The 25,755-nt window shown below is 39.4% G+C and overlaps 1 protein-coding gene across 3 annotated transcripts in view; it reads left to right on the top strand.

The window, feature by feature from the left end:
- ZNF704 (zinc finger protein 704) overlaps positions 1-25,755 on the top strand; it is a 192,871-nt gene that overhangs the window by 28,969 nt on the left and 138,147 nt on the right. For all 3 annotated transcript variants that reach the window (XR_005085091.2, XR_005085090.2, XM_037164161.2), the window contains exon 2: positions 18,785-19,026. Coding sequence is in view for 1 of the 3 variants with exons in the window: in XM_037164161.2 (XP_037020056.2) it covers positions 18,785-19,026 (242 nt within the window). In the remaining 2 variants the exon portion in view is untranslated. The remainder of the gene's footprint in view (positions 1-18,784; positions 19,027-25,755) is intronic.

The raw sequence follows: 25,755 nt of genomic DNA, 5'->3' as shown, positions 1-25,755 counted from the left end.
ATGGAACATTCTCAAAGATAGACCACACAATAGGCCACAAAACAAGCCTCAACAAATTCAAGAGAATTGAAATCATATCAAGCATTTTTTCAGATCATAAGGGTCTGAAACTAGAAATGAACCTCAAGGGAAAAACTCAAAAACAGTCAAATTTATGGAGACTGGATGACAGAATATTAAACAATGAGTGGGTTAACAACAAGATCAAGGAAGAAATCAGAAAGTTTCTGGAAACAAATGAAAGTGAACATGTAACAGTTCAAAACCTATGGGACACAGCAAAGGCAGTCCTGAGAGGGAAGTTCATAGCAATACAAGCCTTCCTAAAAGATGGAAAAATTTCAAATAAACCACCTAACCCTACAAGTATAAAAACTGGAGAAACAACAAAAAAACAAAGCCCAGAACACATAGAAGGGAGGAAATAATCAAGATCAGAGCTAAATTAAATGACATAAAGACTAAAAGAACAAGTCAAAGGATCAGTAAATCCAGGAGCTGATTCTTTGAAAAGATTAAAAAAAATTGACAATCCTTTAATCAGACTCATCAAGATAAAAAGAGAGAGGACCCAAATAAATAAAATCAGATATTAAAGAGGAGAAATCACAACTGATACCACAGAAATATTAAAAATTATGAGAAATTACTATGAACAACTATATGCCAAGAAATTTGAAAAACTGAGTGAAATGGATACATTTCTACAAACATATACTCTTCCAAAACTGAATCAGGAAGAAGCAGAAGGCCTGAACAGACAAATAAGAGCTAATGAAATTGAAGCAATAATCTAAAAACTCCCAGCACACAAAAGCCCTTAATCAGACAGATTCACAGGAGAATTTTACAAAACATTTAGGGAATAGCTAACTTCTAACCTGCTCATACTATTCCAAAAAAATCCAAGAAGAGGGAAGACTCTCAAACTTTTTTTTATGAAGCTAGCATCATCCTAATTCTAAAACCAGATAAAGAAACACAAAGAAATAAAACTGTAGGCCAATTTCACTGATGAACAAAGATGCAAAAATCCTCAACAAAATATTGGCAAACTAGGTCCAGCAATACATTAAAAAGATAATATACCATGATCAAGTGGGATTCATTCCAGGGATGCAAGGATTGTTCAATATTCACAAATCAGTAAATGTAATACATCACATAAACAAAAGCAAAGACAAAAACACATATCATATCAATAGATGCAGAAAAAGCTTTTGATAAGGTACAGCACTCATTTATGATAAAAACACTCAGCAGAGTTGGGAGTACAGGGAGCATTCCTCAACATAATAAAGTCAGTATGAGAAACCTACAGTCAACATCATACTCAATAGGCAAAAACTAAAAGCTTTCCGCCTAAGATCAGGAACAACACAAGGGTGTCTGCTATCACCACTTCTGTTTAACATAGTGTTGTGAGTTCTAGCCACAGTGATCAGACAAGAAAGAGAAATCAAAGACATCCAAATTGGAAAGGAGGAAGTAAAACTGTCATTGTTTGCAAATGACATGATTGTGTACATTGAAAACCCTATAGACTCCACTAAAAACTATTCAACCTAACAAGTGAATTTGGTAAAATTGCAGAACACAAAGTCAATATTCAGAAATCAAAGACATTTTTGTACACCAACAATGAAATACCAAAAACACAAATTGGGGGGGAAAATCACATTTGAGAGTTTGTTGGAGGGACCCACAGGGTCCTAGAATGTACACAAGCCTACCCACATGGGAATCAACACTAGAAGGGCCCACTTTGCTTGTGGGAAGCAGGGGAAGTGACTGAAAGCCAGCAGAGAGCAGAGCAAGCACCGTTGGTCCCTCTCGGATCCCTGCCCCACAGACAGCATCACAACCCAGTGACGTGGGTTGCCCCACTTGGGTGAATACCTAAGGCTCCATCCCTCACTACGTTACAGGTGCATCAAGACAAAGATAAATGGAAAGAACAGATCAAAGCTCCAGAAAAAATGCAGTTAAGCGACAAAGAGGTAGCCAACCTAGCAGATGCACAGTTCAAAGCACTGGTGATCAGGATGCTCACAGAACTGGCTGAATTTGGTTGCAAATTAGATGAAAAAATGAAGGCTATGCTAAGTGAAATGAAGGAAAATGTACAGGGAACCAATACTGATGGGAAGGAGACTGGGACTCAAATCACCAGAGTGGACCAGAAAGAAGAAAGAAACATCCAATCAGAAAAGGATGAAGAAATAAGAATTCAAAAAAAAAAAAAAAGGAGAAGCTTAGGAACATCCAGGACATCTTTAAACATCCCAACATCTGAATTATAGGTGTACCAGAAGGGGAAGAGGAAGAGCAACTTGTGGAAAACTTATTTGAAGAAATAATAAAGGAGAACTCCCCATTCTGGCAAAAGAAATAGACTTCCAGGAAGTCCAGGAAGCTCAGAGAGTCCCAAAGAAGTTGGACCCAAGAAGGAACACACCAAGGCACATCATCATTACATTAGCCAAGATTAAAATGAAGGAGAGAATCCTAGAAGCAGCAAGAGATAAGGGGACAGTCACCTACAAAAGAGCTCCCATCAGACTGTCAGCGGATTTCGCAAAAGAGACCTAACAGGCAAGGAGAGGCTGGAAAGAGGTATTCCAACTCATGAAATCCAAGGACCTACATCTAAGATTGCTCTATCCAGCAAAGCTTTCATTTAGAATGGAAGGGCAGATAAAGCGCTTCTCAGATAAGGTCAAGTTCAAGGAGTTCATCATTATATGAAATGTTAAAGGGACTTATCTAAGAAAAAGAAGATAAAAAACATGCACAGTAAAATGACAGTAAACTCACAGTTATTAACAACCACACCTAAAACAAAAACAAAGACAAACCAAGCAAACAGCTAGAACAGGAACAGAACCACAGAAATGAAGATCACATGGAGGGTTATCAACAGGCCAGTGGGAGGGGAATGGAGGGGAAAGGTACAGAGAATAAGCATAGATGGTAGGTAGAGAATAGACGGGGAGGGTAAGAATAGTAAGGGAAATGTAGAAGCCAAAGAACTTATACGTATGACACATTGACATGAACTAAAGGGGGTGAATGTGGGTGGGAGGGGGTCTGCAGGGTGGAGGGCAGTGAAGGTGGGAAATGGGACAACTGAAATAGCATAATCAATAAAATATTTTTTAAAAAGTAAAATAAAATATATTTTTTTAATTGGCAAAGGACCTGAACAGATACTTCTCCAGGGAGGACAGAGGGCCCATAGACATATGAAAGGATGTTCAATATCACTAGCCATCAGATAGATGCAGATTAAAACTACAATGGGATATCACCTCACACCAGTCAGAATGGCCATCATCAACAAACAGTAAGTGTTGGCAAGGCTGTAGAGAAAAGGGAACCCTAGTACACTGTTGGTGGGGATGCAAACTAGTGCAGCCACTGTGGAAAACACTATGGAATTTTCTCAAAAAACTAAAAATGGAACTGCCTTTTGACCCAGCAATTCTGCTGCTGGGATCATACCCTAAGAATCCCAAATCACCAATTCAAAAAAACTTATGCACCCCTATGTTCAGAGCAGCACAATTTACAACAGCCAAGTGCTAGAAACAGCCTAAGTGCCCATCAGTAAATGAGTGGGTCAAAAAACTATGGTGCATTTACAGAATGGATTACTAAGCAGCAGGAAAAAAAGGAAGGAATTTTTGCTAACATTTGTTACCTTTTGCTACAGCATGGATGGACCTGGAGACTATTATGATAAGTGAAATAAGCCAGGCAGTGAAAGACAAATACCATATGATTTCACCTGTAAGTGGAACCTAATCAATGAAACAAGCAAATAAGAAAACAAAAAAACAAAAACCCAGAGACATGGAAATAAAGGACAAACTGATGGGGACCAGAGGGGAGAAGAGAGGAAGGTCATGGGGGAAAGAAAGGGAACATGGTCAAAGGACCCATGGACAGGGATAATGGGGAGGAGATTTTCCTTGGGAGCGGGTGTTGGACAGGTCAGGGGAGAGCAGCAGGGGGAAGGGGGTAAATGGGGACAACTGTAACTAAATAATAATAATAATAATAATAATAATAAAAGAATGGCCTTGTCTTACTTACCCAAAAGTTCTAGCCACTTTGGGGAAATGTGTGAGCAGCCATATGTTAAAAGTCTGGTTTGATTTCCAGTCAGTAGTAAATAACATGGGTTAACATGAAGGAAATGAACTCTACCAAGTCCAGCAGGGGTGGGGGCAGAATTGAGAATGAAAAGATGACATAGGAGAGGGAAAAAAAGGGGGGTAGATCAAATGGGGCTTGGATTTTGGCTTTAATTCTAATTGAAATGGAGAGCCAAGAAGGGCCATGGTCTGAGCCTGGTGTTAAGAGGTAAGGCTGGCTGCTGATATCAAAAGGAACTGGGTTTAGGGAAGGCAGAGCAGGCCTGGAAACAGCAGTCCAGGGAGGAGACTTGTTCAAATACAGGCAAGAGATGATGGCAGCCTGACCACGGTGGCAGCTATGGATGGTGGTGGTGAGCCATACTTAGATTCTGGGTATATTCTCAATGGTAAAGTACACAGGATTTTGACCTGGCCACCAGCAAGCAGTGTCCCCAGCATCATGGATGAGACGAAACAAATTCACACAGACTACCAAGTCCTGTGGAAGAAAAGGGACGGCACAGGGGAGAGCACCCCAACCCTTGCCTTGACAGGCTTTTATTGCTTTTCTGGGCACATTATATTGAGGATGGCCCCCATTTACTATGCACAGGTTCGCTTTAGGTGGTTACCTTTTACGGAAAACAAAGGAGAGGATGTTGCTAATTACATCACAGAAGAAGGATATTTGCAGATGCAAAGGGAAAAGTGGTTGAACTGGTTACGCTTGTCCTTGGAAGGTTTAGCATAGGTTTTAGGAAGTTACTTTAAAAATATGCAGTAAATGTTTGTTGCTTCAATTCAGGGTGAGGAAGTTTTAGCAAAAAGCAAGTCTCAAAGTGGCCTAGGTACAATGCAGGCCTGATTCCCCACAGGGGAACCTATCCGTGAGCCTGGGTCCTGTGTACCAGACCTTACTTTCCACTGGCCTTTCCAAGTGGGAGCTGGGCCCATGCCAGGCAGATGGTCTCCTATAGGATTTTCCTGAGGATTGGATGTGACTGGTTGAGTTAAACCTCGATTTGTATAAAACAAATGGAATGCCTAATTAATGTGACAAGTTCAAATTCTATATACTGAAGTTAAATCTAGTAACACTGGCCTGCATTGATACTGAATTCCCCTCTGTCCTTAGTTTGGCTGAAAAAAATATACAAGAACTTTGCTGAGTGTAAATTGATTATTGGATTTTACAGAAATGGGTATTTCCTCTCAGGACTTCTCAGAAAGGATTTTTTTAAATGCCCAAGTTGTGTGTTTTCACTTGCAGATTATTAGTAGAAGGCTTGAAACTTTGGCCAAGTTATCTTCCTTCAGGGAGTTTTCCCAATCACTCTCCATTTTAATGAATGACTAATCAGCCATCAATCAAACCAAGTCGTGCTTTGTTGAATATCAAATAGTCGAATATTAAATTGTCAAGACATTAAGTTAAAATCTGTTGTAGCAAACCCAGCATTAACAACACTCATTACTGAGATAGTGTAGGTGGGTGGTTGGAAGGAATGATATCTGAACCCAGCATAGGGCTTCAACTCCAATATACTTTGCTTTATTTGCTGCCCCCAAATCACACCAGCAGTCTAGGCTGATTTCATTGGCCAGTTTCTCTGTCTTGGTGTAGAGAAATAATACACTTGAGGATAGGGCAATAGGTTGGTTGGTTTCAGAGGGCTAAGGGGATAATGAAATCAAGGGGCTACCAGTTGCAAGCAATGTTGTTTAAAGTGTTTCTACTATAGCTCTTCCTCAGGACTGGATAGATTTGGCAGCCAATTGATTTTTGTGGGTACCTAGCGTGAAATTTGAAGGATTTAATTTGAAGTGAGGAGTAGAGTTCTGTGGACTATTTTGGATATAGTTTTTAATCAATCGATGAAAGAACCTGATCTTTCTTTGAGCACCACCCTGGGTGGTAATATTTTAAATTAATTTAAAGAATTGTTCCACCCTGGCTGGTATGGACCAGTGGATTGTGTGCTGGCCTACAAACCTAAGGGTGCTGGTTCTCTTCCCAGTCATGGGGTCATGCCTGTGTTACCGGCCAGGTTCCCAGTAAGGGGCACATGGGAGGCAACCACACATTGATGTTTCTCTCCTCTTTTTCTCTCCTTTTCCCTCTCTTTAAAAATAAATACATAAATAAATATAATCTTTAAAAAATTGTTCCTATTATTAATGTAACCTTTGCTTCTTTTTGCAGTATAATTTCATTTATTATGTGAATAAGAAAGTACACTAACAAAGAATGTCATCTGTGTCATGATTGGATGATATCCCTTTGCTTCTTTTGTAGCATGTTTTAAAATCTGTGGCTCTGGTTCCATGTTCCACACCGTAGTTGACATGTCATTATCATTATTCACTAAATATGGAATTTATGTCCTTCAAAAGCAAGTTTAAAAATAAATACTAATGCTAGAAAAAGCAATCTGAATTAAGAAAATTTCTCTTATAAGGTTTTTTTTGGTGTGACCATGTGGTTTTGAACGGAAGAGTCTCAAAGAATTTCTCAGTCAAGTGGAGCATTCGCTTGCCTCCCACGGCTTACCTCTCCAAGGGTGGTTTTTGCTGTGGCCTCATTTTATTCTCTTTTTCAGAATTTTTTCTGTACAGAAAGCCACAGAAGGCAAATGGGTTGGCTTTCTGCAGATTATTCCTGGAAACTCAGTTAATCTCTAGAGCCTACTTCTCAAATCTTATTGGGTTGAAATGAATGAGAACAGTTCCCAGGAGTGAGTGTTGACACATGCTTTTTGGCATTTTATTAGTGTAAATCTATAAGGGAGGGCGTTAGGAATCAGGTGTCCTGGAATGCACTTGAGTGTAGACAGAAGGAGGCATTGGTCAAGCCAGTGAGCTAAGGATAATGGCACACCCACTTTTCTGGTGTGCCATTAGAATATTCCTATGGAAACTAGATGTTTCTGTATTGAGAACAGCTGATGAGCTCAGTCCCTGTCTTAGCAAGTGGCATCCAATTTACAAAGGACATCATTTAGAGAAATTCAGGATTTAAATGGATGCTGTTAACTTCTTGTTTAAAAAGTTGCAAATTTCCTAAACATATCATGTTCATAGATATGCTGTTTATCTTCTCCTAGGAAAACAAAAGCTGCTGATTGGAATAAAAATTTTGAGTTTTGTTTGTCATTTAATTCAGTAATTGGTGGTATTGTTGTATAATAATTGAATGTGAAGCTTTGTTTCCTTGTAGGAAAGGACACTGGATGATGAGTGTGTGTGATGATACGGGGAGGGCTTCTGTGTTGGGCGGGGAGCGGGTTTCTGTAGAAGCTACTGCAGTTACGATGAGGTGTGCTGATAATCTGTGAAAAGTAATGGTGTAAGTGGATGTATTTTTTTAAAGTAATTCATTTTCTGACTTCCAGCGAAGAGGGAGGCCTAGGTAGACACACTGTGCCTCCTCGCACAACCAAAAGAAGGACAATAACAAATTTTAAAACAAAAAAACAACCAGAACTGCCAGAAAACCGAACTGTATGGAAGTGCAACAATCAAGAAGTTAAAGAAGAAGTATTCATCCAGACCAGTAGGAGGGGCAGAAATAGGCAGCCGGGCAGAGAGGACTCACAGCAAGGCAGTGGCTGGTGTTCAGGGCAGTCCCACATTCAGGTGCTGATAAACTGGGAGGAACAACTGGGAAGTGAGACAGACCATTCCAGCAGGAAAAGCAAGCCTCAAACCTCTGACTGAAAAAACCTTTGAGGGTTGAGGTGGTGGGAGAAACTCCCAGCCTCACAGGAGAGTTCACTAGAGAGACCAACAGGGTCCTAGAATGTACACAAACCCACCCACCCAGGAGTCAGCACCAGAAGGTCCCAGTTTGATTGTGGGTAGCAGGGGAAGTGACTGAAAACTTGCAGAGAGCAGAGGAAAGAGCCATTGTTCTCTCTCGGACCCCTCCCCCACATACAACATCACAACACAGCGAAGTGGGTTGTCCTGCCCTGGTGAACATCTAAGGCTCGGCCCCTTACTAACAGGCTTGTGGAAACAAACAACAACAACAAAATTGGCCCAAATGAAAGAACAGATCAAAGCTCCAGAAATATATAACTAAGTGACAAAGAGATAGCCACTGCATCAGATGCACAGTTCAAAACACTGGTAATCAGGATGCTTACAGAATTGGTTGAATATGGTTTCAAATTAGAGGGAAAAATGAAGGCTACGCTAAGTGAAATAAAGGAAAAAGTATTGGGAACCAACAGTAAAAGGAAGGAAACCAGGACTCAAATCAACAGTTTGGACCAGAAGGAAGAAATAAAATTTCAACCAGAACAGAATGAAGAAACAAGAATTCAAAAAAAAAAAGAAGAGAGACTTAGGAACTTCCGGGACATCTTTAAATGTTCCAAAATCGGAATCATAGGGGTGCCAGAAGGAGAAGAGGAAGAGCAAGAAATTGAAAACTTATTTGAACAAATAATGAAGGAGAACTACCCCAATCTGGCAAAGGAAATAGACTTTTAGGAAGTCCAGGAAGCTCAGGGAGTCCCAAAGAAGTTGGACTCAAGGAGGAACACACCAAGGCACATCATAATTACACTACCCAAGGTTAAAGGAGAGAAAAGCAGCAAGAGAAAATGGACAGTTAACTACAAAGGAGTTCCCACTAGATTATCAGCTGATTTCTCAAAAGAAATCCTGCAGGCAAGAAGGGGCTGGAAAGAAGTATTCCAAGTCATGAAAGGCAAGGACCTACATCCAAGATTACTCTATCCAGCAAAGCTTTCATTTAGAATGGAAGGGCAGATAAAGTGCTTCCCAGATAATGTCAAGTTAAAGGAGTTCATCATCACCCAGCACTTATTATATGAGACGTTAAAGGGACTTATCTAAGAAAAAAAAGAAGATAAAAAAATATGAACAAACTCACAACTATCAACAACCGAACCTAAAAAAGGAAAACCAAACTAAGCAAACAACTAGAACAGGAACAGAATCACAGAAATGAAGATCACATGGAGGGTTAACAGTGGGGGAGTGGGACAGGGAGAGAAGGGGAAAAGGTACAAAGAATAAGTAGCATAAATGGTAGGTAGAAAATAGACAGGGGGAGGGTAAGAACAGTATAGGAAATGTAGAAGCCAAAGAACTTGTATGTACAACCCATGGCATGAACTAAAGGGGGGGGATGTGGGTGGGAAGGAGTGTGCAGGGTGGAGGGGAGTAAAGGGGGGAAATGGGACAACTGTAACAGCATAATCAATAAAATATATTTTTAAAAAATCAAGTAATTCATTTTCCCCCTGTAATATATAAGTGAAAGCTGGTAGAAGAAAGAGTATTAGTTATATAAATGCCAGGTTCTTAAGAAAGTTAATTCTATAAAAAATTTTGTGTGTTTTTATAATAGAATAATTTAATAGATTTTGAAGTATGAAACTGTACACTAGCATTGTAAAAATTACAAACTATATAGAAAGCAAAATTAGCCTATTATTCTGCTCTTAAGAAAAGCTCTTCTTAACATTTTGGAAGGTCCTATCAGAATTTTTTTTCTTTTTAATACCCCTCCTCCATGAAATCATATTACGCAGACTCATTTGGATTTCCTTTTTTTTTGAGACTTTTAATTTTTTTATTTAATTATTTTTCAAGTACAGTTTTCTGTCTATATCTCCCATCCCAGCCCACCCCGCCCCGTGCTCCCCACCTCCCTCCCATTTCCACCCCCCTTAGTTGTTGTCCATGTGTCCTTTATACATGTTCCTCTAAATCCCTCCCCTTTCTCCCGTTAAATTCCCTTTTTTAGTTAATATATTAAAGGTTTTTTCATGTCAGTTAATATAAAAATATCTTTGGTTTTGATCAAACATTTTATTTGTGCATATTTAGCCCTAAATTTATTGATGAATGTTTAGAGAATGTGCATGTTTTTATTGCAGAAGTTCTGTAATAAATGCCCTTTGTGCCTTTCTGTACTTTTCCCTGTAGATGGAGTTGCTAAAACAAAGGGCTGCAAGGTGCACAATTAAACTTGCTCCCTTTTCCTGGCCCACCTCCCACCACAGAGGTAGAGAGTGCCTGCTCCCTCATGTGTCAACCAGCACAGAGATTAGTCCTCATAATTTTTCTGAATCTCACTTAAAAATTGTCTCTTAAATTTTTTAAAAATTTAAAACCTTTTTAAAAAAATTAAAACTCTTCCATAAGTCACCACTTGAAAATTGTGTGAATGTGTGGATCTAATTACATAAGAAAAGAGAGCCCTCTTGGGAACAGAGCTCTTTAACAAACTACATTGTCTTCTAAAACGCAGAGATAGCATCCGACATATTCGTCTGCAATTTTCCTGTTTCTCCTAATGAATCATGAACAAGTGTTTTCCTCTTCACAGAGCATATGCTGTATTCTGATGTCCTTCTTTCAGTGACTTCATGCTATGCCCATTGTAGGGGAGTTTGTACTGTGTTTCCTCATGAAGAAAATTTTGATTGTTTGATTCTACCTTTAAGGAATTTTTCCTACAAAATGCTTATATAAGTGCATAAAGTTATAAGCACACATCCACACGGATGTTCATTGTGGCATTATTTGCAATAATGAAACATTGAAAAGTACCTCAGTGTCTGTCAAGAAGAGATCAGTTAAAACATGATCTCTTCTTGACATCATGATCTCATGAAACGTTAAAGTATTCAAAATTTTTTAACATAGGTCTACTACTTACTTGAAAAGATGCCCATTACATTGCAATGAAAAAAAGTTATATATAGTGTAAGCACATTTGTGTTTAAATACCCAAACAGCACAGATAGGTATTTGATGTATTTTAAGTAATCCGAAGTTTTGCAGTAAATTATTAAGAGCTGTCTGTTCTCTTGGTTGGACCTGTCTGGACAGGATTGGGAGTAGAGTGGAGAGGATCAAATAGCTTTTCTTCTTTTATTTTATATACTTTTTAACTGAAATTTTAACAAATGTGTGTTTCATAATAAATAAGCATTTAAAAAATCCAAAGTACATCTAAATGCTACAAAAAATAGTTAAAAATAAAACATTTAAGAGATACTTGGGGAGTCTCTGAGACTGCACCCCCTTAATAGTTTATGAGTCCATGGGAACACAATTAAGTAGAAAGTAGTATTTCTTATAGGTACAAATCACAATGTGGAGGAAGAGTGAGAGGATAAAAAGAGGAAGAGAAAGGAAACCACGAAGTCAGACAGGATTAGCCAGCAACAGAAGTGGATGGTGCTAATCCTGATTCCCAAAGAATTTAAATTCCTTGTTCAAGAGAACACTGCACATATTAAGATCAGCTTTGTGGGCCATAAACCTTCTGTTTTCTAGGTAAAATATTCCCAGTTCCTCCCAATAAGGTCCTTTGCCATCCTGACAAATCTCTTTTTCCCATTTGTCAGCGTCCTCCTTGAATTATGATGATGAGAATTAAATACTGCTGCCTATTAACTTCTAGTCTGATCAGCCAGATTCCTTCCTTGTGCACAATACAGCTTAAAAAAGAAAAAGAAAAAGACTAAGATTATTTCTAAACCTTTCCCTTGTCTTTTTCTACTGAAAATCAGTGGTCACTGTCTTGCTTTATTTCTTTATTATTTGTCATGTGTGGCTTCTAGCTTGGGACTTTCATCTGGACAGTTTCCTTCAGCCTCCTGAAATGTTAGGTTAAAGCCATATTTTCAGGTTAGTGAATCTCCCAACAAGGAAATTCTTCTTGGTCTCATAAGACCCATATCATCTGGCCAACAGCCCAGCCCATCCTTCTGGTACAGAGTCAGATCTTTCTCTTTGACTTTGTTTTTCACTTTTTTTTTTGATTATGCCATTACAGTTGTTCTATTCCCCCCCTTCATTCCCCTCCACCCTACCCCCCCGTCCCCACCATTACCTCCCCTTTAGTTTATGACCATGTGTCTCAAGTTCTTTAGATTCTATATTTCCCATACTATTCTTGCCCCCCCATCTATTTTCTATCTACTGTCTATGCTACTTATTTTCTGTACCTTCTCCCCCCTTCTCCTCCTCCCACTCCCCTGTTGCTAACCCTCCTTGAGATGTTCATTTCTATGTTTCCACTTCTGATCTAGCTGTCCTTTTAGTTTGCTTTTGTTTTAGGTGTGGTTGTTAATAACTGTGAGTTTGCTGTCCTTTCACTGTTCATGTTTCTTTAACTTCTTTTTCTTAGGTAAGTCCCTTTAACATTTCATATAATAAGGGCTTGGTGATGATGAACTCCTTGAATTTGATCTTATCTGAGAAGCACTTTATCTGTCCTTCCATTCTAAATGAAAGTTTTGCTGGATAGAGCAATCTTGGTTGTAGGTCTTTGGATTTTTTTTGTGCAGCAATTATTAGCCTCCAGTATCTTCCTTTGCCTTCTGAAGCCTTGAGTGCTAAAACAAAAGCAAGAACCCTGCTAGACATGACTATGCCTTTCACTTCCCTTGGGTGAATCTTTATGGTGACTGGATATAACTTGTAGATTTTTTTTTCTGGACTATTTACACATGAACAGACAATGGTAGTAGTGAATCAGGGGTTTAGAAATCACCTCAGGTCCAGGAAGACAAGCAGCACACTTTTGAAGAGCCACACCAGTCCTGCCTGCCTTCTGGGTGTCTTTTTCTTACCTGTGTCCTGCTCTGTTCCTGGTACTGCAGAAGCCCACAGCTAAGTGAGGCCTTAGCAAAGCTTCTTTGGCATAGCTGTGTTTCCACTGGAGCTGAGCATCCTTACTAGTTACTTAGCTTGGGGCATGCCCTGTTTCTTCTTCCTTTTGCATTTACGTCACTGTTGAATTCTCTTGATCTTATTGAGTTTTTGTTCTCTCTGGCTGTCTTTCCTGGTTGAACCCTCTGCCACCATTTGAGCTGCAGCTTTTTCAGGTTGCCTCAACTGCTCCACGAATAAAAACATCAGCTTATCCTTGAGGAGTCACATCATTCACTGATACCAGTTTTAAGTTAGCTAGAGCCCTGAACATCATGAGAACAGTTTCCCTTTGTCACCAGGGCCTTGTGCAAGTTGGGGGTGGGGGGAATAAATAAGAATACCCACTTTGGGCAGATGAAGTGTAAAATTTCTCTCCAGGAGGAGGAATTAAGAATGTCCCCATCCCCTGGGTGATGAAGCCATGGACCTGGCTTGAGTGGGGGCCTGGATGTTGGCCCCATCTTGCTAGTGAGCAGGATATAACCACATAGCATCCTGGTGTGAAACATACCACCTGTACGTGTTTAAAACAAAACAAAACACAAAACCATAGATTTTGTGGCTGCTGTTTATAGCACAGCATCCCAACTTCTGGTCTTGGGAATACCAAATTATTTCTGGTTTGGTTCTTTATTTTCTTTTTTTTTTATTGTATTATTTTCTTTTTTTTTTAATTTTTTTTATTGATTATGCTGTTATAGTTGTTCTATTCCCCCCTTCATTCCCCTCCACCCTACCCCCCCATCTCCACCATTACCCCCCCTTTAGTTTATGACCATGTGTCTCAATTCCTTTAGATTCTATATTTCCCATGCTATTCTTGCCCCCCCATCTATTTTCTATCTACTGTCTATGCTACTTATTTTCTGTACCTTCTCCCCCCTTCTCCTCCTCCCACTCCCCTGTTGCTAACCCTCCTTGAGATGTTCATTTCTATGTTTCCACTCCTGATCTAGCTGTCCTTTTAGTTTGCTTTTGTTTTAGGTGTGGTTGTTAATAACTGTGAGTTTGTTGTCCTTTCAATGTTCATGTTTCTTTAACTTCTTTTTCTTAGGTAAGTCCCTTTAACATTTCATATAATAAGGGCTTGGTGATGATGAACTCCTTGAATTTGATCTTATCTGAGAAGCACCTTATCTGTCCTTCCATTCTAAATGAAAGTTTTGCTGGATAGAGCTATCTTGGTTGTAGGTCTTTGGATTTCATGACTTGGAATACCTCTGTCCAGCCCCTTGTTGCCTGTAAGGTCTCTTTTGAGAAATCCGCTGACAGTCTGATGGGAAGTCCTTTGTAGGTGACTGTCCCCTTAGCTCTTGCTGCTTCTAGGATTCTCTCCTTCATTTTCATTTTGGCTAATGTAATGATGATGTGCCTTGGTGTGTTCCTTCTTGGGTCCAACTTCTTTGTGACTCTCTTGAGCTTCCTGGATTTCCTGGAAGTCTACTTCCTTTGCCAGCTTGGGGAAATTCTCCTTTATTATTTGTTGAAATAAGTTTTCCACTGGTGGCTGTGCCTTTCCCCCTTCTGGTACCCCTATAATTCAGATGTTGGAGCGTTTAAAGATGTCCTGGAGGTTCCTAAGACTCTCCTCATTTCTTTGAATTCTTGCTTCTTGACTCTTTTCTGTTTGGCCATTATTTGCTTTCTTCTGGTCCACTCCATTGATTTGAGTCCCAGTTTCCTTTTCATTGCTATTGGTGTCCTGTGCAATTCCATTCATTTCAATTAGTTTCGCCTTCATATATTTGTCTAATTTGTCGGTATAATCAACCAGTTCTGTGAGGATCCTGATGACCAGTGTTTTAAACTGTGCATCTGAGAGTTTTGCTATTTCTTCATCGCTTAGATCTATGGGCTCTGGAGCTTTGAGATCTTGTGACATTTTTGGTCTGTTCTGGCCCTTTAAGTGTGAGAAGCGGTGCCTTGGACTCCCAGGTCGCTGGGTTGTGACGCTGTATGTGGGGGCGTGGTCAGAGCGGGAAATTGGTGACCCCCTCTGCTGTTTCTCACAGCTGGGTGAAGATTAGCGTCTTAGGTGGTTCACCTGGGCCAGGCCACTCAGAGTCGCTGGGTTATGACGCTGTATGTGGAGGTGGGGTCAGAGCGGGGAAATGGCGGTGCCCTCCACTGCCGCTTGCCACAGGGACCCGCTGGGCCCGGTCCAACCGCCCACTCCCTCGCCTGTCCGCCCGCGCACAAATGCGCGACCACAGTCAACACGCAGCACCGCTCCCCCGCTGTCTCCCCCATGGTCGCTTGCCTGGTGGCTCGCTCGGTTGCTCAGTAGGTCCAACCCTGCGCCTGGATTCCGCGCGTCTGGATTCCGCGCCTGAGTCCGGCTGACCGAGACCTTCTGTGCAATCCCGCTTCACCAGCCGCTGGTTTCGCCCCTTACCGGTCAGGCTGAAGAATTTGTTGTTAATGGACTTCCGAAAAGTTCAATTTTCCGTGTTCTGGCTGTGTTTTCTGTTGCTAATATTTAGTTGTCTCTAAACTTGGTTGTGTGAGAAGGCACAGCACATCCACCTATGCCTCCATCTTGGCGGAAGTCCTTTATTTTCTTTTTAATTAGTGGTACTATTGAGGTATAATTTTTATACCGTAACACTCATCCCATTGTAAGAATAGAATTCAATGGCTTGTAATAAATTTACAGCACTGTACAAATGTCACTGTAGTCTATTGCATTCACAGCTCTGAACCCCGCACCAGGCAATCTCTGATCTGCTTTCTGTTTTTATAAATTTGCCTTTACTGGAAATCTCACATAAATGGGATCCTGCTTTTCTTGAGCCGCTTTCTTTGCTACACGAATAGCACTTCAAAACCCAATCCATGCATTTTTTTCTCATCCTCCTCAGTATTCATGCTCTGTTCCCTGCATCTTTTTTTTTTATCGTAACAGCTTTATTGAGACATAATTAACATGTATTACAAGTCACACTTTAAGGTGTGAAATTCAATGTTTTTTAGTGTTCTCACCAAACTGTGCAACATCACCACAATCCATCTCAGCAGCCTTACATTACCCCCCTGAAAATACCTTACTCATTAGGAGACAGTCACATTTCCTATAAATACTAACGCCTAGGTAAATACAAATTTACTCTCTATTTCTATGGATTGGCCTATTTTGACCATTTTGTATAAATTAAATAATGCAATACAGTATTTTTAGTGCCTGTGTTCTTTCACTTAGCATTATGTTTTCAAGGTCCTTCCGTCTTGTAGCATGGGTCAGTATTTCATCCTGAATACTATTCCATTGTATAGATGCAGCAGAGTTTGTCCATTTTTCAGTTGATAAACATTTGGGTGGTGTCCACTTTTGGCTGTTATGAATAATGCTGCTATGAACAGTCCTGCACAAATTTCCACGTGGGCACATGTTTTCAGCTGTCTTGGGCATATACCAGAAATGGAACTGCTGGGTCATGTGGTGACTCCGTCTCATTGCTGGAGAACTTATAAGGTGCTTCGTTGATTGCCCTCTCCCGCCACCCCCTGGCCCCGCCTCTCAGTTTCGCAGGCATTTCTGAGTCCAGCTTCTCAAGGTCTGACTCCGCGTCCTCTCTATACTCTCTCCTTTCCCATGAACTCCCCTCTTAAAGAAGCTTTAAAATATGATACCTGACATGACTAAAAGAACACTAAAGAGAGCATCAATATCTTTGTCAACTTTAATGGTGATATAATGACCGTCCACACATGTCACCACACCTTATAAACTGTGGAGCCTTAAAGTTCCTAAAATCTCTTCTTCATTCTACACTTTTTGTCCTCTTAGTCATTTCTAACTCATTTTAATTCCACTTTTAAATAAAGAGTCGGGGCTAAATAGTCTTTGAAACCCAATACATTACTCAAATTCCCTGATTACTACAAAGAGATGAATTTTTTGTTTAGAATGTATTATAGAAGATTAATAGCTTACATTGTTGAATATTACTGTAATTTAATTTATTATGAAGTCTTGGCTAAGAGCATGACATACAATTATAGCATCATCTTTATAAGAAATTTATTCTACTTTGTATTTACTTTAGATGCTTTGTTTTTTTCCTACATTTCTGAGGCTAAAAGCCGAGGTTCCTGCAGTATTCTCCCTCAACCCCACATGTCTTTAGACTGAATTCATTTAACCAGTGTAGTTGATCCCAAGAGAGGTATGGACATCAATTATTGCTACAAATTAGTATTAATGATTTCTTAAATATTTAATTAATGTAATACTTGACCCTTCGGGAGAAACTATTTGTAATCATCAGGATTAGGCCTTTGTTTTCATCTTTCATGCCTGATGGTCAGTGTACCGCTGCTGTAACATAGATGCAGAACAAGCTGCTGTGGAGTTGAAGAAGCACCCACTCTTACACCCCCTTCAAGCAGAAAAAGTTGCACAGAAAGTGATTGGAGATGAATATTTAAAATATTTGCAATTACATTTGTCAATTTTCCAAACTACATTGTTACTGAACATTCATTGCATTTTTGGAAGTTTGAAATATTTTCTTATTCCTATTTTGTGCGAATGTCATTAAAAGTTAGCTCTCATTTTTCTTGGACTCATTAAGGCATTCTAAGAAATGTGGTAAGTTTTGAGTGGGTTACAATTAGACACAAAGTGTCTGACCATTCTGCTGTGGAGCTAAGTCTCAGTCTGCCCCGAGCACATGGAAGGTCTGTCCTTCCTGAAAAGTGCAAACCAATAAGACAGGGAGCTTGTTCATATCAAAGAGACAAGTGGTGTCCAAGGCACAGGTCATCCCTGGGCTCTGGCAGTGCTCATCCATGAGCAGGCCTTGTGACTCCCACCTACACATACCTCAGAGTTTTCCTTTAGTCTGAGAATTTCTAGCCATCAATACCATACTTTGCTAGTCTCTGCTATCCTTGAACACACATCATATTCTCATTTTATTCTGAAAAAATTCATTATGTCTGTGGCTTTAGCTTTTAAAATTCTAAATCTATATGGTCACATTCTTTGTGCTTTTTCTCCTCCTAAAATTAAAAAAAATGAAGAAGCATGTCTTTTATTTAAGTGGGTGGGCAAAGTTTTATGACTCCAGAAACCAAGTCCACAAGGCAATGGACTGCTCTGGGGACTGGTGACATGTCTTGTAGGCATTTTGAAACCACTGGTGAGTGAGGATTCAGGTTATTAGATAGTTTGGCTCTTCTTTGTACACTTAAGACTTGATCACGTTCATGCCAAGCCTCATTTACAATGCTCATCGCCTTACAAAAATCTTTCTTTAATATAATATCAGTCTTCTTTTTCAGTCTTCCCAGATTCTGAAATAACTGGATTCAATTCCCTGAGATTCCATTTTACTCACATATTTGTTTTAAACCTTAAGCATCATTGCAGTTAGTCAACAGTTAAGAAAAGTTAATATCTTCTTTATCATCATACTAATAGAGGGATTTCATTAAGATATTACCTATTGCAGGTAAAGGATAAAAACCAATTCTTCATGAATGAAAGAGTATGGTTAAGATCAGTATTCACAGTCAAAGATAAGGCTTGGTTTTTTATTTATAGCTGTCTTCTATGAAACATAATCAGCATGAAGTATTTAAGAATTTATTGACTTAATTGAGTTTTCTCAGTTGTAGAAAACAATGATGTTTTAAATTTTTAGATTTTTCTTTAGAAGTCTTATGCTTTCAAGCCTTTGAAGTTTGTGTGTGCCTGAAAGGCTTCTCTCATGTTTTGATGCTTCTTGTTTGCATATGACAAAACATACATTAATTGTGTATTGTGTTGTAGTTCAGGCATTTTATTTCTGTTACATTTTTCCCATTTAAACTGTACAGTCTTCAAGATGAGCATGGAGGGTTGTGACTGCGGTCTCCCCTCACAGCCACCTGCACGCTGTCGTGCAGAGCCGACATAGGTGCCAGTGAGAATTTTTGTGTTCATTTCACAGGTAGGGAGCATCAAGCGGGACATGTCCTTCACGTTTCAACCAGAGGACCTAAAACGAGACTCAAGTAAAAAAATGTCTCATCAGCCCTTGTTCCCCTTGGCTGTGGAGGAAGACATAAAAACAGCAGACACCAAAACTGCAAACCGGGCCCTTGACCATGACAAAGAAAACACCCGCTCCATCTGTCTCCTTGAGCAAAAGCGAAAAGTTGTTTCTTCCAACATTGATGTTCCTCCAGCAAGGTAAGAGGCCATGAAACCTTTTCTGTGTCTGCCCAGGAAGTTGGTGCAAAGCATAGTGACTTAGGAAGGGTTTTCTGCCAAGAAGTTTGCTTGTGTGAAACAGCTTTTGAGAACCAACTCTGAGGCTGCAGCAGTGGGAACTCCTATAGCTCTAGAAAAGAACATTTTATTTGATTTTGGCAAACAAATAATGAAGAGCAAAAAAAGTGTAAAAAAATTGAGGACACGTGGAATGTAGGACTGAGCCTAGGCACTTAACAGCAAGGACACTCAGTCTTTGGTCAGGGGCCGGGCTTCTTTTTGTGTGGCCTTAGAGATAAGAGTGGTTTTACATTTTAAAGGGTTAAAAAATGGAGACTGTGTAACACAGATCATAGGTGGCCTGTAAAGCCTAAAATGTTTATATGTGACTCATTACAGAAAAAGCTTGGTGATTCCTTGTTTATATCATGGTAATCCTTTTAAGACAGATCTACCTTGAAACTGAGCCAAGAGAGTTTATCTGAAATATCAAAAGGCTTTTGTCACATTATAATTTTACTTAAACCATATGTGGTACTATTGAACCAGAGGACCACATTATGGCAGAATGACAATGAACAGTAATAGAATGTACACATGAGACCTTTTGCTTATTTTCTTGTTTATCATTTATCTCACCTAGATTTGGGGACCATCCAAAAAATTGACATGTCTCTCAAGTGAGGTTTCATAATTCTCATTTTACAAGTGAGTAAAACAGACTCAGAAGTGTGAAGGGATCACCAGGAGCACACATGGAACAAACAGGAGGCCCAAGGCTGGCGTAGATTTCTGACCATCATTAGTGTTTATTGAAGAACATTCATTTGTTATCATTTACATACCATGATGTACCTTTAAAATGCATTGATATTTCTAATATCATTTGCTGTCCAGCCTCTACAAAATAAAAAGGAAGAAACTCTCAAAAGTTAGGCAAACCTTATTAGATAACCTAGGTCAGTAGAGCATGCATTTGTTATTCTCTTTTGCTAGACATTGTTTGTTTGTTTTGGATGTACCCACACACTGATACTTATATTGGTTAGATTGCACCCAAACAGCAATTACAATTTCATCATGCAAAGTAGTAACTGTCTTCTAATTAAAATTCTAAAGCTAAAGAAATCTACTAGCAAACCAGTATTAATGGGAATAAGGAAAATTTGGACCAGAATATTCCTAGACTTAACAGCAGTTTATTAGAATATGCCAGATTGTTAGTTTGCTACTGGGGAAAAAAGAAAAAGAAAAAGAACCATACAACACTGTTTGTTTTGCAGGGTTTTAAAATATAGTGATGTCATGTTTATCACTTGCTGGATAAAATGAAATCACGTTCTTCTTATAGGATGATTCTGACAATTGTGCAGTTTGAAAGAATTTCAGAAACTTGTTACTTTTGAGTCAAAATTAGGAAATGACCTGAACTTCAAACAATATCCTGTACATATAATGGAAAATTGTGAGCTTAATTTGGCTACCATTTCCAGTGGTGTTATCTACATTTGCTCCTTTATGTCTTATGTACCGTACACCAATTTTAGAAGTCTCTATCACATTTGGAATTAAGTGAGAGGTAAGGCGAGATGGGTATCATTATTTCTGAATCTCTAGAGCCCAGCAGTTTCTGGAGCAAATGTTTAATATTTAAATGCATTAAAACTGTTCAGATCACAAACTCTGTAACCAACGTGAAACTGCTGAAGAAGAGAGAAAGTATAAAGGTCACTTTAAGCTTATCTTATTCAACAAAATATATACATTGGAAAGAGAATATGAATGTACCTACTCATTTTGAAAAATACTAATACTATATAATTTGTGGACTCCTGTTAAGAACTGAAACACTCTCTATGAAGCAGCTATACAGACATCTTTTTTAGGAAACTTTTATTCACTTTTATCCTTTTCCATTATTTTAGTAATTCAGGTCAACAAGTAACTGTTTTTCCTGCTTTCTTGCTCGGTCTGTGTGTTTGTGACACGGCAGTCAAACAATCTTTCTAAAGCACAAGTATAATCATGGACAGAAGGATAGAGACAGGAAGTGCCAGGAATGATTATAATTGACATTATGACTTAATGAAATGCATTGTGCCATCAGACACAATCAAGCCCTCTTGCTGGGGATTTACATTCTAAAGTCAACAAATAAGTAAAGATTGGGTACAGACAAAATGATTCTTTACAATGCCTTTAATCACCTGTGAGACCCACCATGAAAGACTTGGGATCTGAAACCAATTTTAAAAGGACAGGTCTCTCCCTTCTTACTTTGGGGCAAAATTTCATTGAGTGGAATGTTGTGGTTTCTGTTTTGTGGTTTTAAAAAATAGCTCTCTCTTGCTGCCAGGTGCCTATTGTTGAATTTCTGTAATTTAAATGCACATATACTGCAGTTGCCTTTCCTAATATTCTACAAAAGCCTGAAGGAAGTTAGTAACATAAGACAGAGAATCTTTCTGAATCAACAGTTCACTTTCCTGTAGTAGCACTGATAACCTGAATTGATGATGTCTTTTCTTCATTATAGCTTAGGAAAGCTTGTATTTTATGACATGAGTTTGACTCAGGAAGTGTTTATGTGTGTGTTGGTGTTTTAAAGAATACACTCTTATTTGTGTTGACTTCATGACATGGAAGACTCATCAATTTCCAATAATTGTGTTTTATGTCCTTTTATTATAAGCACATAATAGTGTCAATTTAGAATTTGTCACCTGTTTAGAATTCCATTGTGAATTTAAAACTTGGGTTGTTAATATGAATTTTTAAAATAATCAGTAATTTAGGTCACTTTGCCATTTTCAAGGGTTATGCTCTCTGGAGCAGTTGTGTAGTTATGAGGTAAAATACTGAAAGTGCTACATTTCTACATTTGCAGGCATGACTGTCAAAGAGCCCTTGAATAGTTAATAATGGCTCCTTCATTGTAATCCTTTCTGGCAGCAAACTGGAGAAAATTTAACCACTGAAACTTCAGGTGAACCTCTTCCATGTTGTGCCAGGTAGACCATGGCTTTGTGGCACAGGTTGCTTACATTGGAATATTCCAGAATGCTTCAGGGGGCCATCGCTTTGCTTTGGTAGTGCCCATGTCATAGATCACCTCCCAGAACTGGTTTATGTTTACATTTGATTCAACAACTTTTTTCCTCCCTACACCTGTTCAAAGTTTAAACAATCAGGTATAGAAATAATTGCATTCCATTGCCTCCCACTACCCACCTCCCTCTGCCAATAGAGATCCTTTATTCTGCTTTTATTACAGAAAGGCATATAAATAATTAAAGCCAAATAAATAATTAAAATAGGTTGACCATTTATTTATTTTAAAAGAATAACGTTTAGGCAGCACTGTCCAATGGAAATTTAATCTGAGCTACATATGTCATTTGACGTTTTCTAATAACTACATTAAAAACAGGAAAAATAACCTTCTATCTCCAAATATCATTATTTTCTATTATCAATATAAAAGGTTATTGGTGAGACATTTACATTCTTTTCTGCAAACTAGGTCTTTGAAGCCAATGTGCAATTTACTGTTACAACACGTCTCATCTTGAACTGGGCACTTTTCAAGTGATCGAAAGCCACATGTGGAGGGTGACAAACGAATAGGGCATTGCTGCTTTAGAGCAAACCGTCACAGCTAATTGTACAGTTCAGCACAGTTTACCATTTATCCCTGAGGTGGTGGTTTCTTTTTCTGCTCAAACTAATAGGGTGGAATAGCAGCTTTCTGTGCCGTGTTTCTTAAGGGTTAGTGGGAGGAAAGGTGCCTCCCCTGTAAGGTGTTTCTGCATCTGTGGCTCAGGAGATATTTAGTTGGGAAAACTCAGCAGCATAATTCCAGTATGTTCCCTAAATAATGACTCCCAGCTGACATAACTGATAGGTTGAACAATTATAATTCTTAAGATTTTTAAATTCCATCTAAGTCAAAAACAAGATAAATTGGTACAGTCTCAGTTATAGTTCTTTAAAAACATAAAAGCAGCTTCATTTCCAGAGTGTGAGAGAGCCTGTTTCATGGTGAGTAGATGCGGTGACATCTTCTGCAGTTGCCACCCGGAAGGCCGCCGCGGCATGTCAGTCAGCATACCTCATGCATGTGCTCATGCTTCTTTACACACTAGTAACAAATAGTTCATTAATACATGCCACCTGTAAACTTAGAAATTCCACAAATACATCATTTTTTTTAGAAAAAGACTTCTAAGTAGGAAGGGTTTACTTTGTTACTTTATCATTGATTTAAACGGTTACGAATTCTTTTAAATTTTCTCATGTTTTCTTCCCTGATATAGAGTTCTGAGTTGGGAAGTGTTAAGGGTTAAGGATGGAGAGTTAGGATTAACTTGGAATACTTTAGGAATTTGATTTTTGTCTGTTAGTTTATAGAGAGCTATTCAATGATACCTCCAATTGACATTTCAGATTTCTTCAGGAAGAATATGATTTTAAGCAATAAAAGAATTCTTGAAGAGTGTGTTTCTATAAAATCACTCAGAAAATAGAATTGGTATCTAGGAAGGAGGAATTTGGGAGTTCTGCTTTGTGTTCACCTCCAGGAAGCCCCTTGACCTTCCCCCACGTGTCCAGGGCTAGGCACCGTAGTAACTTTCCTTCTGGCAGCCTCGCCCTGAGGCCACTGGAGAGATATCCTGCTCCCAGCACCGCTGTGGAGGCTGGAGCAGTCGCCGGTGCCTCCCGCAGGTGTGATCAGGCTGGACGGAGAAAACTGAGAAGGCTCGGGTCTTTATGACCTCCTTCACAACTAGGAAGACCCTACAATCTGATAAGGTTAAAAAGAAGTAAAAGTCCATTTTGTGGTTTTAAATTATTCAACTTTTGTTTTCAAAGTGCTGATTTGCTTATTGCAATGCTAAATTCAGTCGTCAATATATTTTGTAACCACAGGAGTGGGTATAAAAAGATAGCTCATTCCTCTCATCAGTGTATCAGACGATGGTATACTATGTAAATATTTGTATTTTTATAATTCCAATATTTTTCTATGCAAACAAGTGGAAATACATTAAGGAGAGTTGATATATTCATAAGCTAGGTTAACTCACCTGTTGCCCATACTTTCTACTCTAAAAATGTTGGTTCATTGTGTTTTGGCTAACTTTTTATGTAAATTTTTGGTAACTGTTTAGAAGTTTATTGAGTGTCCATTGAGAAGTAACAGCTGGGACACGCTGTCCCAAGGCCTATCTTTGGACTGAATTCAGTAGGGTTTCTTCTTATCATTTCAGAAAGGTACCCTCGTCACCACATAGGTGTTCTGTAGGAATCTGATGACATGAGATTTTATCTATTACTAGTGGCTGTGAGGGCTTTGTGCCTCATTTCATTACAGTGGCAAAGTCTGCTTAGCCATGTTAGAGCCACAGCCCTCGACCACTTCAATGCGGCACCCAGAGCCAGGTCAGTGCCCACCCTTGGACAAGCCAGAGGCCAGGTCAATGCATCGGTACGCAAGGAGTTTCCACTGCGTTTCACTGATGTGCTTGGTGTTTCTAGGCTCAGAGTTTTCTGTGTGGAGTCACTCCTGTAAACAGGAGACATTACTCTGCTGAAATTATTCTGCGTGCATTTCCCTCAGGATGAAGCCCAGCACAGCTGAATATGTTGTCTTCTTCATCTCAGATGTGATACCACAGCAGTTTGCAAGTTCACTCTGGCATCCATAGCAGATGTCTGGGGGCTCTGCCTCAGTCATCCCTTCTATGTGTGGTGAAACTGGGAAAAAATGAGAAACTATTTCTTTGTGCATCCATAGTAGGACAACATGGCCCTGCCTAGCAGCATCACATCTAGAAGTGACCAGTGGCAGAGACGTTTGCCATGAAGGATGCTCCCTGCTTGGTTTGGTGCCAGTCTTATTCTCTCTTGGCTCTGGTCAGAATCAGGCCAAACCCCTGCATTGGCAATGATTTCCCAGTGGCTTGGGGACAGCTCCTACTCTTGCTTATGGTCTTCTGTCTTCACATGATTTGAAACTCCTTGTGTCTGTTTGGCTCCCAAGGGAACAGCCTTAATAGGAAAAAGAACCTGTCTCCAAGAATAAAAATGAAAAGACACTGAGTTTTTCTGAGCCTGTCACTGAATTTCAAAGTCCAAATGTGTTTGTTGCTTCACTTTTATTCCCCTGACTCTGAGTAATTTAAATCTATAAATTATAATTAAGAAAAAACACAAGCCTTTTTTTCTTCCTACCTGGGCCTGCAGGGAAGTAGGGTATTTCATCAGATGACAACTAGAAACCATGGCAGTGTGCACACCGCAGACACCCTGGTGGTGCGCAGTGCAGTGGTCACCGAGTTATGCTGAAGGTGGGTTTTATAGCTCACAGAGTGAAAAGAATTATGAGCATCAAGAAAGTCATCTGCTCCATCCACATTATTTGAAAAATGGGAAATTATTATTTTAAGCTAAGAGTTTGGGTTCAGATAATGAATTTAAATACTTTCTAAAAGCTGGTTTTTCAGATTTTGCCTATTTTCATTGGTGGGGTATCCCTTAAAACTCATTGAGCCTGAATGACTGTTTGCTAATAGGCTGACAGCCCTTCTTATTGGAGGGGGAGGGATGCTGCCTTTTGCTCCGCCCTCCGAAACACATACCTGCTGCCCACTTGCATTCACATTTAAGACAGTCGCGCGTTTTGAAGGCTACACTGATGGGGGCCAA

Source organism: Artibeus jamaicensis, unplaced genomic scaffold, assembly GCF_021234435.1.
Source record: "Artibeus jamaicensis isolate MK-2021 breed Jamaican fruit bat unplaced genomic scaffold, CSHL_Jam_final scaffold_916, whole genome shotgun sequence".
Lineage (NCBI taxonomy): Eukaryota > Metazoa > Chordata > Mammalia > Chiroptera > Phyllostomidae > Artibeus > Artibeus jamaicensis.
This window is presented reverse-complemented; position numbering and strand designations above follow the sequence as displayed.